At 46.4% G+C, this 14,399-nt stretch overlaps 1 protein-coding gene across 1 annotated transcript in view; it reads right to left on the minus strand.

The window, feature by feature from the left end:
- RUVBL1 (RuvB like AAA ATPase 1) overlaps positions 1-14,399 on the minus strand; it is a 37,978-nt gene that overhangs the window by 22,535 nt on the left and 1,044 nt on the right. Inside the window, exons 2-3 of the mRNA XM_060180289.1 lie at positions 9,165-9,251; positions 4,595-4,727 (exon numbers count right to left, since the gene is read on the minus strand). Of these exons, the coding sequence (XP_060036272.1) occupies positions 4,595-4,727; positions 9,165-9,251 (220 nt within the window). The remainder of the gene's footprint in view (positions 1-4,594; positions 4,728-9,164; positions 9,252-14,399) is intronic.

Here is a 14,399-nt window from a genome sequence, read left to right on the forward strand (position 1 = left end):
ATCTCCCAAATAAGAAAACTGAAAACAAACTTGGAAATGTTCTTGTTTTTAAAAGAACACTGCGTATTAAACAAAAAAAAAAAAAAATTTTTTTTTTAAATCAAAACGTTCATATTCCACAGAGACAAGTGCTTTCAAATGGAAGGCCTCCTTATGTTTACTGTCAGGCTGTGATGTGAAATTCCTTGGGGGGGGAGGCATTCTTGTCTCTCACTAGCCCCCATATTTGTTTAGCAGTGACTGTGCTGACAAGCAGGCCAGGGCTGGGGCTGGGGCTAGGGCGGAGGACAATGGAGCCGGCTGTTCGCCAGGAAGGGGCCTGGCTGGGGCCTGGCTGGCGCTATCTCTGGCAACGACAACACAAATGACACAGGTTTCATCTGCCGGCTCAGGTTTCTAAATCCCTGACAGGGACCCTCATCGAGTCACGGAAATGGCACAGACTCCTGGCTTTTTATTTCTGGTCAGCTCTCCGCTTCCTCCCCAACCCCCTCAGCCCACTTCACAGGGACTCAAAGGCGGAGGAAGCTGGCCAGGGCTGCTTTCTGAAGACAGTCAATGGCCTGCCTTGTCACTCGGTGCAGGATCAAGAAATTTCTCTTCACCGTGCTGCCATCAAAAGGATTGTACTGCCCGCTCCCGTCCTTGGTAAATGGCAAATCACAAAACAGATGTCAAGAAAATGTCTCTCTAATTTTTCAAATAGTAACACATTTAAGTCGCTGTGAAACAGCCCAAACACATTCACTCATGTGAAAGTCATCAGACTGTGTCAGAAGCAAACAAAACTCCTAAATAAATGAAAGTACATATGGAAAGCAGGCAAGTCACTGAGCCAGTGGGAGCACCCCACTGCCTATCCCATTGATTAAAGAGTTACCTTTCTGGCATCTGTTCATTAAATTTTGCTTTAGAAGTATTCAGAAAGTTTGACCCCCGCCCCCCCTGCAAATAGCTAACAGGAGCACTTCTTTCTTTCTTTCTTTCTTTTTAAAAAAAAAATTTTTTTTTAAATTTTCCCTTTTGTTGCCCTTGTTGTGTTAGTTATTATTATTGTTGTTGATGTCATTGTTGTTGGATAGGACAGAGAGAAATGGAGAGAGGAGGGGAAGACAGAGAGGGAGAGAAAGACAGACACCTGCAGACCTGCTTCACCACTCGTGAAGCGACCCCCCTACAGGTGGGGAGCCAGGGCTCGAACCCGGATCCTTACACCGGTCCTTGTGCTTCACGCCACCTGCGCTTAACCCGCTGTGCTACTGCCCGACTCCCTTTTTTTTTTTTTTACTTTAATTTTATTTATTTATTCCCTTTTGTTGCCCTTGTTGTTTTATTGTTGTAGTTATTATTGATGTCGTTGTTGTTGGATAGGACAGAGAGAAATGGAGACAGGAGGGGAAGACAGAGGGGGAGAGAAAGACAGACACCTGCAGACCTGCTTCACCGCCTGTGAAGGGACCTGCCTGCAGGTGGGGAGCCGGGGGCTCGAACCGGGATCCTGACGCCTGTCCTTGAGCTTAGCGCCACCTGCACTTAACCCGCTGCGCTACAGCCCGACTCCCGAGCACTTACTTTCTTAAGGCCAGCACTACAGGGAAAAATGTGGGCTGACTCCCACAAACTGAAACACTGCTAAAGAACCACGGCATAATACTTTCTTTTTTTAAAGATTTTATTTATTTATTAATAAGAAAGATAGGAGGAGAAAGAACTAGACATCACTCTGGCACATGTGCTGCTGGGCATCGAACTCAGGACATCATGTTTGAGAGTCCAAAGCTTTATCACTGCACCACCTCCCGGACCACGACGGCATAATACTTAAGCAGGTTCCACATACACCTACAAGCCTCAGTGCCTGGGGATGCCCACAGGGAAGGAAGGCACAAGGTTATGATGACACAGTTCTCAAACGCTGTGGATTCACACAGAATGGAGAGTAGGGTGAGACGGGGAGAAGGCCTCGTCATACTTCAGGGGCTGGCTGTGCTTTGCATCTTGAGCTCAGTAATGACAACGTAAGTATTTATTGGGCTGTTGGAAATATTATTTATGATGTATATCTCTGTTTTTCTATGCAAAAATGTGACATGACTTTTCCGACAGCACAATACCTACATGTTTGCCAAACTAGGTAAGTTGAGTGTGCTTTTTATATGTATGCTGTATTCCAGTTTAAAACAAACACCCAAAGGCTGGGAATAGTATAGTGGTTACCAGAAAGCTTTTTCATGCCTGAAACTCTTGAGGGCTCAGGTTCAAGACCACCATAAGGCAGAGCTGAGCAATGCTCTGGCAGCAAAGTTCACCACTGGCAGTGCCTACATGGTGATAATAAGCAAGATCCAGGTTCAAGCCCTGGCACCACATGGGAGAAGATATGATAGAGTCTCTGTCTCGGCATTTAAAAAAAAAGAAAAGTGGCCTGAAATCACAAATGCATCCAGTAAGAAATATTTTGCAGTTTGAAAAAGTCCACATAACTTAGTCTATGACATAGTTCATGCTCTTTCTAGTTTAGACAAACAAGGACATCACAGGAGACAAAGTCCCTTGGAGTCTGCTGCCAGTTCTGAAAGAGATAACACCTAGAGCCGCGTGGGGCATGAGTGGAATGCAAGCTTGCCAGAAGCCAGAAAGAAGGCTTCTCTTTCTTTTTTATGTTACTTGTTTTTGGCCTCCAGGGTTAGTACTGGGGCTCGGTGCTTACACTACGAATCCACTTCTCCTGAAAGCCATTTTTCCTATTTTTGTTGCCCTTGATGTTGTTATTGTTGTTGGATAGGACAGAGAGAAATGGAGAGAGGAGGGGAAGACAGAGAGGAGGAAAGAAAGGTAAGACACCTGCAGACCTGCTTCACCGCTTGTGAAGGACCCCCCTGCAGGTGGGGAGGAGGGGGCTCCAACTGGGATCCTTTCCCCAGTCCTTGTGCTTAGTGCCACGTGCGCTTATTAACCTGTTGCACTACTGCCCGGCCCCCTGGGAACCCATTCTTTCTGAACATTCACCGTTCCCTCAAATAATTTCCTTAAGAGTATTTACCTTGTGGTCCAGGAGGTGGTACAGTGAATAAAGCATCAGACTCTCAAGCATGAGGTCCTCAGTTCAATTTCCGGCAGCACATGTACCAGAGTGATGTCTGGCTCTTTCTCCTCCTATGTTTCTCATTAATAAATAAATATAAGTGGGGCGGGCAGACTGTCCCAGACTCCTGAATGGGGGAGAGGAGAGAGGCCATTTTCTCTTCCTACTGAATCTTTTGCTTCTACAGTCAGGCAGCTAGAAGGAGGTTCAAACTAAAGCTGTGTGATATACTAGTTAACTAATAGATAACTGATAACTGATTTCACTTCCGGAAGCTGTTTGTTAAGAGGCAAAATGTAAGTTAGCCACATCCTCCTGGCAGAGTGAAGGGCTATAATCAATGTGGAGAGAAAATAACTTAGATCCACCTGCATATCAGATGTCAGGCTCAAGAAAAAAAAAAAAAACTAGTATAGTCATGGGCTCTTTGGAATACAACTAAAATAGGCCTACTAACTATCTGCAAATGGAGACCCCCTAACTCTTCATCTGAACTATTCCAGCCTTTAGGTTCATGATTAGTCAACAATTTGTTTGGCTCTATATGCTAATTCTTTTTTCAGCCACCAGGTTCCAGTTGCTAGCATGATGCCAGCCTGACTTCCAGGGGCAGATGACCCACCAGTGTGTCCTGGAGCTCCGCTTCCCCAGAGCCCCACCCCACTAGGGAAAGAGAGAGACAGGCTGGGAGTATGGATCAAACTGTCAATGCCCATGTTCAGCGGGGAAGCAATTACACAAGCCAGACCTCCCACCTTCTGCAACCCACAGTGACCCTGGGATAAAGAACAGGAAAGCTATCAGGGGAGGGATGGGATACGGAGTTCTGGTGGTGGGAACTGTGTGGAGTTGTGCCCCTCTTATCCTATGGTTTTTGTCAGTGTTTCCTTTTTATAAATAACAATTAAAAAAAATTAATGTGAAGGCCTGGCAAGTGCTCAGCTCAGTACAGAAGCTCCAGGTTTCAGGAAGTTGGTGTCATAAGCCTTCAAGTCCTGCCACTCCCCACATGCTTCCTTCACTCTGGGGCAGGACTAGACCCTTCGGGCTCACTCTCCAGGAGCAGGGCAGGCAAGTTAGCTCCCTTGGACTATACACTGCTTTGCCATGTGTGAGACTCAGGCTTGATCCTAGAGCAAGGGGACTCCCACAGTGTGACGCACAACACTGGTGGCTTAAGTTCCAAAGGATCTCAATGGACAGCGACCTCTAAGAGCACAGTTAAACACCAGAAAATATCTGACTTGCCAGCATAACGTTCGAACCCTGGCACCACATACACCAGAGTGATGCTTTGGCACTCTCCTCACCACACACAGATAAATCTTATTACTAAATGAAACCGTCATCCCACACCTGGCTAACTGAAAGCCGGGTTGGGTGGGGTTTGCCGAGATAACACTGACGGAGCTAAACAGCTGCACAACCTCCAGACAGAGACCTGCTGACAAGGAGGGGAGCCCGTGCCGTGGGGAGTGGGAACAACCCTCCCGTGAACGTGAGACTCACCAATGGCCCTGCGGAAGTTCTCCATCAGCACTTCTGTCTTCTTGATCTCTGTGGAGTAAACTTCACTCCCCACCATCGGGCAGAAAGGCACCTTACTCCCCAGTTCCTGGGCAATCGCCAGCGCTAGAGCCGTCTAGGGAAAGCAATGGAAACAGATTTGCTTTACAGACTTGAAGATACAGCAATTCACAGATATGAGCTCCAAAAACAATTTGCCCAGAACGACTGAAAAGGGAGCCTTTTCACACCCGTGGGCAGGCTTCACACAAAGCACTTGGTGGCATCCGTAAAGGTCCCTGTGGTGCCAAGGTAACTAACATTCATTGAGACTTACCCAGCACGTGACTCTCCCCGTCACCTCTACACGACTACTCTCCTCATTTTACTAAAGAGGAAACTGAGACAGAGTCACACATCCGAAGTGCCTCAAACCAGACAATGACAGAGTGATGAAGAACTGTGGCAGCAGGGCTCCAGAGACCCACCCTGTCTCCATCGTCACTAGGAAAACCCCCAAACTGTTCCCCACTGTCCATCCACAGCTCCTCAGCCATCCGCGATGACACAATGTTCACCTTCTGTTAAGTGACCCACCAGCAGTGGAGAACGACTTTTAAAAAGTCGGGTTCCAAAGCTATGAGCTGACTTAAGCGATCCCTGAACACAGCTTGGTAAACAACAAGCCCATCTTTGGCAAGACAACTACCCCTGGCAGAGGCTAAACAGAAGTAGACTAAAGAGACACACAGCCAGGGCACAAATGTCAAAGTCAAGGCTTTACACCTAGCACAGGACTGGGAAATGCCATAGCTCACTTTTATTTATGGGTTTTTTTAAGGTATTTTTTTAAATTTTTAATTTATTTTCCTTTTTGTTGCCCTTGTTGTTTTTATCATTGTTGTGGTTATTATTATTGTTGTTACTGATGTCATTGTTGCCAGATAGGACAGAGAGAAATGGAGAGAGGAGGGGAAGACAGAGAGAAGAGAAAGACAGACACCTACAGACCTGCTTCATGGCCTGTGAAGCGACGCCCCTGCAGGTGTGGGGCCGGGGGCTCGCACCGGGATACTAACACTGGTCCTTGAACTTCGCACCACGTGCGCTTAACCTGCTGCACTACCGCCCGAATGTAGTGCTAGGGAGAGAAGCGAGCAGAGCAGCTCTCCACCGCCCATGGAAGTCTCTTGCTCTCATGTGGTGCAAGCGAGTGAACCTGAGGCCTCAAGTGTGGAAGGCACATGCTCTACCCACTAAGCTACCCTCCCGTCATACCTTTGTATTTTTAATACTTTATTTATTTTAATGAGAGAGATACAGAGAAAGAAACAGATACAGAGAAAGTGGGAAAGAAACCAGAGCTCAATACAAGGCACAAGGTGGACTGGCTTACTGAGAAGACGCATGCCAGAGACTTCACAGTTTCTGCTCTGTGTGGTGACATAGACCAGAAGGAAAGAGATGTTATCATGAGGGAATTCTGGTCAGGCTCAAGCCGCATGCCGATCACTACTGATCCGCTGGCTTGTGGTATTGATGTGCAACAAGTGTCTCTGGTTATAAACTATGATCCACCTACCAATCGTGAAAACTACATTCACAGAATTGGCAGAGGGTCGGTTTGGGAGGAAAGGTGTGGGTATAAACTTTGTTGCTGAAGAAAACAGAGGATTCTTCGTGACATCGAGACTTTCTACAATTCTACAGTGGAGGAAATGCAATGAGCGCGGCTGACCTTATTTATTTATTTATTATTTATTTATTAATTCCCAGGATGATAGTCTGGAATGCTCAGCTTATGGCGGGACTGGAGATTGAACCTGGGATGTCAGAGCCTCAGCCATGAAAGTCTTGCACAACCATCATGCTATCTCCCCAGCCCATGTCTTAACCTTTCAGCATCAATTTCACCTTTCTTCAGCTTTGAAACAAGAGTCCTACACCTGTACGGGTCAAGAAGGAAAACAAGCTCTAAGCTTGCAACTAAAAAGGCAATCAAGTGTCTCTCTCAGACAGTTGTTTTTGTTTCGCTTTTACCAGAGTACTCCCCAACTCTGGCTCATAACAGTACGGGAGACTGAACCCGGGACCTGGGGAGACTGAACCCAGGACCTTGGGAGACTGAACCTGGGACCTCGGAGCCTCAGGAACACCTAGCTTGCACTTTATAGATTCAGAAACTGAAACTCAGAAGTTACTGACTCACCCAGGGTCCAACAGAAAGCAGAAGAACCAGAATGTGAACCCCAACCTCCAAGACATCCTCACTTTGTGCCTCTCCCACCTCTCCAACACCCTCAAAACACAAACTGTTGCCCGAAGACTTTACTTACTGCCAATCGCATCTGAACTGATTCTAGTCCCAAAGCCCAAACCCAAATCCCTATTATCTGCAGCTTCTCAAGAGTCAAGCAGCCAGCCGTGTGCATTTGAATCTCTAAACAAAGCCTAGGAATCCAGGAAGCGGTGCGGCTGATACACCTGCTAGATCCTCAAGCACCAGGTCCTGAGTTCAAGCCCCAACACACGTGCCAGAGTGATGCTCTTTTATTTATCTATTTGTTTTATTATCTTTACTTATTTATTAGATAGAGACAACCAGAAATTGAGAGGAGAGGGCTGGATAAAGAAGAGAGTCAGAGACACCTGCAGCACTGCTTCACCACTTGTGAAGCTTTCCCCCTGCATGTGGGGACCGGGGACTTGAACCTGGGTCCTTACGCACTGTAACATGCGCTCAACCAGGTGCGCCACCACCCAGCCCTGATTCTCTTTTTTAATATTTATTTATTTATTCCCTTTTGTTGTCCTTGTTGTCTTATTGCTGTAGTTATTGATGACTTGGCTAAAAAAAGAAAAGAAAAACCTCTTTCGAAATGCAAGATTCCCAATACTGTAAGAGACCAAAATAAGGGAGACAGATGATGGCGCATGTTAGTGCACAAGGACCCAGGTTTGAGACCCCGGTCCCCACCTGCAGGGGGAAAGCTTTGTGAGTGGTGAAGCAGGGCTGCAGGGGTCTCTCTCCCTCCCTCCCTACCTTCCTCTCCCCCTCAATTTCTTGCTGTCTCTATCCAATAAATAAATAAAGGTAATAAAAAAAGAGAGAGACCAACATAAGATATGCCATCAAGTCAATTCTAGGATTTCAAATAATAGTAATCATTATCTTACATCTGACTAGTTTTTTAAAGATTTTTATTTAGTCATGAGAAAGAGAAAAAGACCAAGACGCAGGCATATGTGATGCCAGGAATCAAACTCGAGGCCTCATGCCTTCTACCACTGCACCATCTCCGGGGCGCACGTAAGCGAGTCTAATAACTGCCTGAATGCAGCTGGGAGGTGGTGTAGTGGATGATGGAAGTATTTGGACTCTCCAGTTCAATCTAATTATCACATGTGACAGTGATACTCTGGTTTTTATTTCTTTCTCTCTACTAAAAACGTAAATAAATCAGGGGCCAGGTGGTGGTGCACCTGATTAAGCACACACATCACAGTGTGCAAGGACCCAGGCTCAAGCCCTGGTTCAAGGTCCCCACCTGCAGGGGGAAAGCATCACGAGTGGAGAGGAGGGCTGTAGGCGCCTCTCGGTCTCTTTTCCTATCTCCATTTCTCTTTGTCTCTATCCGATAATAAATAATAAAAATAAAAGCCCATAATTTTAATAATAATAATCACTGCCTGAAGCAGACAAGGCGTGCTTTCGTTCTGGAAAGGGAGTTTATCTGGGTCCCACAGCAAATTACCACCAACTTAAAACTCCACTTCTTTACCAAACAACCCCAGGCTCCACTCTCCTGTACTAAGAGGCCCTTCTGAAAAAAAAAAAAAAAAAAAAAAAAGCCGGGCTCAGATGACTCAGAATGCTGTTTCGAGTAGCCCCATCTGTCTCCTCCCAGAGGCTAACAGGCTGCAGCACACCTTCCGCCTGGAAGGTCCCTTCCCCTCTTCCAACTCTGCAAGGCAAATGTCAGCCTTTCCAACACCTCAGTGCAGCTGGCCCTACATTCCAGCTGCATTTCAAATCATTCAGAACCTCAAAACAGCCTTTCTGTGGTGATGGTGTCATTTCTTCCTTCTGTGCTGGGAAGGCTGTGAGCCCTTGAAGATACAAATGCTGCCTCCGGTTCCTCCCTTCTTTCTCCACCCCCTCCCACTTCAATCTCTTGTACAGTGCTGGGTAAAGTTAGCATCTGGGGAAATGCTTGCTGACTGATTTCCTTTGCTCAAGTTAAGATGTCACTCCCACGACTCTATGAAGCCCTAGGCCAGCAGAAATGCATTTCCAAAGCAAAGGAGACTTGAAAGATAAAGAGCAAATTCTAGAGACAATGAGACCCCCTGGAGAACTTCATTCCTTCTGCTCTGGAGGTCAGCCAGGATAATTTGAATTTCAGAAACATGGAGTTAAGCACTCAATTGTATTACTATACATTAGTTTTAAAAACATACATAATAACCAATTTAGCCAAACAAAGACTAGTGAAGACACAAATTCAATTTGGCTTAAGACATTAGGATCATTCTCTTGGGTAGTCCTTAAAAGATGAGAGAAAATGAGTACCTTGCCAGTTCCAGGAGGTCCTGCCAACAAGACAGCTCTTCCAGCCATTTTCTTGCTTTTGATTAATTCTACTATCACACCACATGCCTAGACACCACAATGGAAAGAAATAATCAATATTAAAGCGATTCATGGGGGGGCGGGGGTGAGTAGAGGCTAGGCATCTATGGTTCACATAATTCATACACCCATCCGACCTTCACTGGGAGGTCTGGACCCCACAGACACTGTCTTGGATGCTGGAGATCGGGGAAGGCAGACCAGAAGTGACTCATGTGACCTGGGAAAGTCTTCCAGTGACACTGTATTTGACATCTGAAACTCTGGGCAGGAGTTAAGTGTTCAGGTGAAGGAAAGAACAAAGTCAAAACAGAGGACTGAGCCTGTCCAAGGGCCAGAAAGGCTCAGTGACCAGAAGGAGAATGAGCAGAGCACAGGGAGTTAGTTGATGGTGCAGAGGTAGGTGGGGGGCTGGAACTCACACAGGGAGCTTCCTCTACGTAGAGTGGAAGCCACTGAAAAGGATCTAAGCTATGTGGCACAGAACAATTTAATTTCGAAGATCACAGCCTCAAGTTTCAGGACACCACACACCTCCTGAAATCGGGGGAGATACTGAAAACAAAATTGTCTGTGTGTGCTTAGATGTGCGTCTTCTCAGAGAAAGGATTCACAGACTTCGTCAGGTTCCTAAAGTAACTCATTAAGGGTTATTTATGGGTCATTGGTTAACCATCCAAGAGGGCAGATGAAACCTGTAGTGTCACAAAACACACTGACTTAAACTCTTTGAAGACTGGACCATTAGCATATACAACGCTTCCCAGATGGGTTACTACTGATCTTCATACCTGTTAGAACATTTGACCAGGGAGACGGGTGGTAGCGCAGCGGGTTAAGCCCATGCAGCGCGAAACACAAGGACCGGCGTAAGGATCCCGGTTCGAGCCCCCGGCTCCCCACCTGCAGGGGAGTCGCTTCACAGGCGGTGAAGCAGGTCTGCAGGTGTCTGTCTTTCTCTCTCCCTCTCTGTCTTCTCCTCCTCTCTCCATTTCTCTCTGTCCTATCCAACAACGAACAACAGCAATAACAACAATACTAATAACTACAACAGTAAAAACAGCAAGGGCAATGAAAGGGAATAAATAAATAAATAAATAAATAAATAAATAAATATTTTAATAAAAATAAAAAATAATAAAAAAAGAACATTTGACCAAAAAAAGAGTAAGGCTGAGGTTACACTGATTGCCTGCCCGCATCCCAGGATGACATAACACAAGACTGATTACACTGATTTTAGTCTGACACATGATGACCTATAAAGATACTAAGATCACTAGAACCACTGTGGTCTGTCCACAGAACCCAGTGACATACTCCTCAGTGTTAGAATCTTCTAAGAAACTCAAAGAGCTGGAAGAGGCTTTAAGAACCTTGGCTATCGCTCCTCATTTACACTAGGCTCTCTTCCGACTTCTCTCCAGTGTGAGGAGGCCAGTGAATTAAGAAAAAAAAAATGCCAAGGAACAACTGAAAAAGACACTTAACATCACCTAGCCTCACTTCACACACAGACCTGGCAGGTGAGGTGGGACGCATACAAATTAAAATACTGAGCCCCCATCCGACCCCAGCAGCCCAGGAAGTGGTGCAATGAGCAAGGCTTTGGACTCTCAAGGATGAGGTCCTGAGTTTAATCCCTGGCATCACATATGCCAGAGCAATGTTCTGGATTTGCTCTCTCTCTCTCTCTCTCTCTCTCTCCTAAATAAATCTTCTCAAAAAGATACTAAAATACCGAGGCCCTGCTAGGGATGGAACTTATTGGTGGATTGTGTCTTATATAAATAAAGCTCTGGGATTGATCTCTGGCACTACAGAGAAAGAAAGGGAGGAAGAAAGGAAGAAAGGAAGAAAGGAAGAGAAACCAAGAGGGAAGGGGAAAGGAAGGAAAGCTGAAAGTCAGGTTCTAGGAATACAATATGGCCTAGTCTCTAGCCAGCAGGCACAGCATCAGGGCTAAGAAGATAAGTTCTGAGAGTGAGGAAGGCAGTGTAATGGCTATGCAAAAGGACTTCTGAGCCTAAGGTCTGTCTCTCTCTCTGGCTAAAATATAAACAGGGCCGGGCAATGGCACAAGCGGTTGAAGCACATGCTATCATGTGCCAGGGCCTGACTTCGAGTCCCACGTCCCTGTCAGCAGGGGGAGTCTCAAGAGTAATGAAGCAGTGCTGCAAGCGTTTCTTTCATTCTCCCTCTCTCTTGTTAAATACTATTTATTTATCTATTTATGAGACAGACAGGAGAAAGAACCAGACAGCACTCTGGTACATGTGCTGCCGGGGATTGAACTCAGACCCTCATGCTTGAGAGTCCAGTGCTTTATCCCACTGCGCCACCTCCCGGACCACTCTCTCTCCCTCTCTACCTCCCCCCCCCCTCAATTTCTCTGTCTTTATCAAATAAATAAAATTTTTAAAAATAATAAAGTAAAAAGGACTGGGTGGTAGCACACCTGGTTGAGCACACGTTATAATGTGCAAGGACCTGGGTTCAAGCCCCCAGTCTCCACCTGTAGAGGGAAAGCTTTGTGAGTAGTGAAGCAGTGCTGCAGTAATCTCTCTCTCGCTCCCTACCCTATCATTTCCTTCCCTCTTGACTCCTGGCTGTCTCTATCCAATAAATAAAATAAAGCTAACAAAAATTTTAAAATAATATTAAAGTAAAAATTATGTATACACATCCACATTCTGTAGCGAGACAGACTGACTTGAGATTAAGTCCTCAATCTGTCACTACCAGCAGAGTGACTCGAGGCCTGCTCACCTATGTATGTAACTGTCAAATATAACTTCTTCATCTGGAATCAGAGACCATAACAGTTTGTAGTACACATGAAAACGAGCTCCTGAGTAAGGTACAGCATCGGCAACTTACTATGAAATGAAAAAATAAGGCTGCGGCCAGGCAGTGGCGCACCTGGTTAAGCGCACACATTACAGTGCGCAAGGACCTGGGTTCATCCCCCTGGTCCCCACCTGCAAAGAGAAAGCTTCGTGAGCGGTGAAGCAGGGCTGCAGGGGTCTCTCTCTCTCCCTATCACCCCCTTCCTTCTTGATTTCTGGCTGGCTGTCTCTATCTAATAAATAAAGATAATTTTTAAAAATTAAAAAAAAAGAAAAAATAAGGCTTTGGGGTAGATAAGCTGAAAGGCTGGCTATACAGTAACACAGCAGTGGAACGTTTTATGGGGTGTAAATACACAACTACGAAATACAGGCAGGTGTCCGCCACACAGGCCTCCCAAGCTCTGTTTCAAGAGTCGAAGTAAAGTGGGGGAGGGTTGATAAGCAACGTGATAATGTATAAAGCGGCGTGAAGATGACACAAGCGGTATGGGAGATGTGCCGTAGCAGATGCCCAGTAAGCAGAAGCTGGACAGAGAAAGCCTGTCAGTATTTCCTTTAGGGGCTGGGAGCAGCTCACCCAGCGGGCACACACTTCACTATGTGTGCGGACCCAGGCTCAAGCCTCCAGCCATCACCCGAGAGCAAGCACTACACAAAGGGGGAGCTTCCCAGTGGTGGAATGATGCTGTGCTGTCTCCCCACCTCTCGCTCTTTCTCGCACCAGCTAATTTTAAAAAGACTCAATTCAAAAAGCAAATTTGATGTTTAATTTCATCTTTCCTTTCATTCCATAAAAAGTCAGAGGTGGGGAGTCGGGTGGTAGCTCAGCGGGTTAAGCGCAGGTGGTGCAAAGCGCAAGGACCACAGCATAAACCTCCTGGTTCAAACCTCCGGCTCCCCACCTGCAGGGGAGTCGCTTCCCAGGCGGTGAAGCAGGTCTGCAGGTGTCTGTCTTTCTCTCCCCCTTTGTCTTCCCCTCCTCTCTCCATCTCTCTGTCCTATCCAACAATGACGACATCAATAACAACGATAATAACTACAACAATAATAAAAACAAGGGCAACAAAAAAGAATAAATATTTAAAAAAAAAAAAGAAGTCAGGGGTGTTTTGTTGAAAACAAAAATATAGGGCAGGGATAGATAGCATAATGGTTATGCAAAGAGACTCTCATGCCTGAGGCTCCAAAGTCCCAGGTTCAATCCCCTCCACCACCACAAGCCAGAGCTGTGCAGTGCTCTGGTAAAAAAGAAAAAAAAAAGAAAGAAAGAAAGAAAACAAAAATATACTGACAGACATTAAAGAGGAGGAGCCGGAGGAGGACAAGGAGGAGGAGGAAGAGGGTCACCGGCAGCAGCGGATTCTTTCAGGAGCAACATCTTAGCTAAGCACCACTGATAACGCTCCAATGGAGACCAGAGGCTTTTCTTTTCCATTCTGTTAGCATAGTCAGGCTATATTCTTATTATTATATATATTTTTACTTGTTTTTTAACCAGAGCAATGCTCAGAGAGCTCTGGCTTATGGTGGTAACAGGGACTGAACCTGTGATGGGGCGTCAGGCATCACAGTCTCTTAAAGTTAACCACTATGCTATCTACTTTCCTATGTTTTCCTTTCCTTTTTCTGCCTCCAGGGTTATCCCTCAGTGCCTGTACTACAAATCTACTGCTCCTGGAGGTCATTCTTCCCCATTGTTGTTGCCGTTGTTGAACAGAGAGAAATGGAGAGAGGAGGATAAGGCAGAGGGGGAGAGAAAGACAGACACCTGCAGACCTGCTTCACCGCCTGGGAAGCGACTCCCCTGCAGGTGGGGAGCCGGGGGCTCGAACCGGGATCCTGGTGCGGGTCCTTGTGCTTTGCGCCACGTGCGCTTAACCCGACCCCCTACCCTCCTATGCTTTTAGCTTGTACTAAGTTCACTCACTTCTAGGTCGCTGCTAAGTCACACAGAGGCCAAGACGCTTGGATCCGAACTTAAAGAGCACAGCCAGCTAGCAAGGTGGCTGTAGAGAGAGCGCCAGACTTGACACTTGGAAAACCAGACCTAAATGGCAGCACTGCTACTCACTCAGCTGAGCGACAGGTGGCCGGCCGGCTGAAGTCACCTCTCCCACGCTCAAACTGTCTCATCTGCGGGCTGAGTGGTGGCGCACCTGGCTGAGCGCACGTGTTACAGTGTGCAAAGACCAGGGTTTGAGCCCCCGGCCCCCACCTGCAGGGAGGAAGCTGTACCAGAGCTTCTCTTTCCCTCTCTACCATCCTCTTCCCTCCCGATTTCTGGCTGTGTCTATCCGACCAATAAAGATCATAAGGTTTTTAA

This window comes from Erinaceus europaeus, chromosome 21, assembly GCF_950295315.1.
Source record: "Erinaceus europaeus chromosome 21, mEriEur2.1, whole genome shotgun sequence".
Lineage (NCBI taxonomy): Eukaryota > Metazoa > Chordata > Mammalia > Eulipotyphla > Erinaceidae > Erinaceus > Erinaceus europaeus.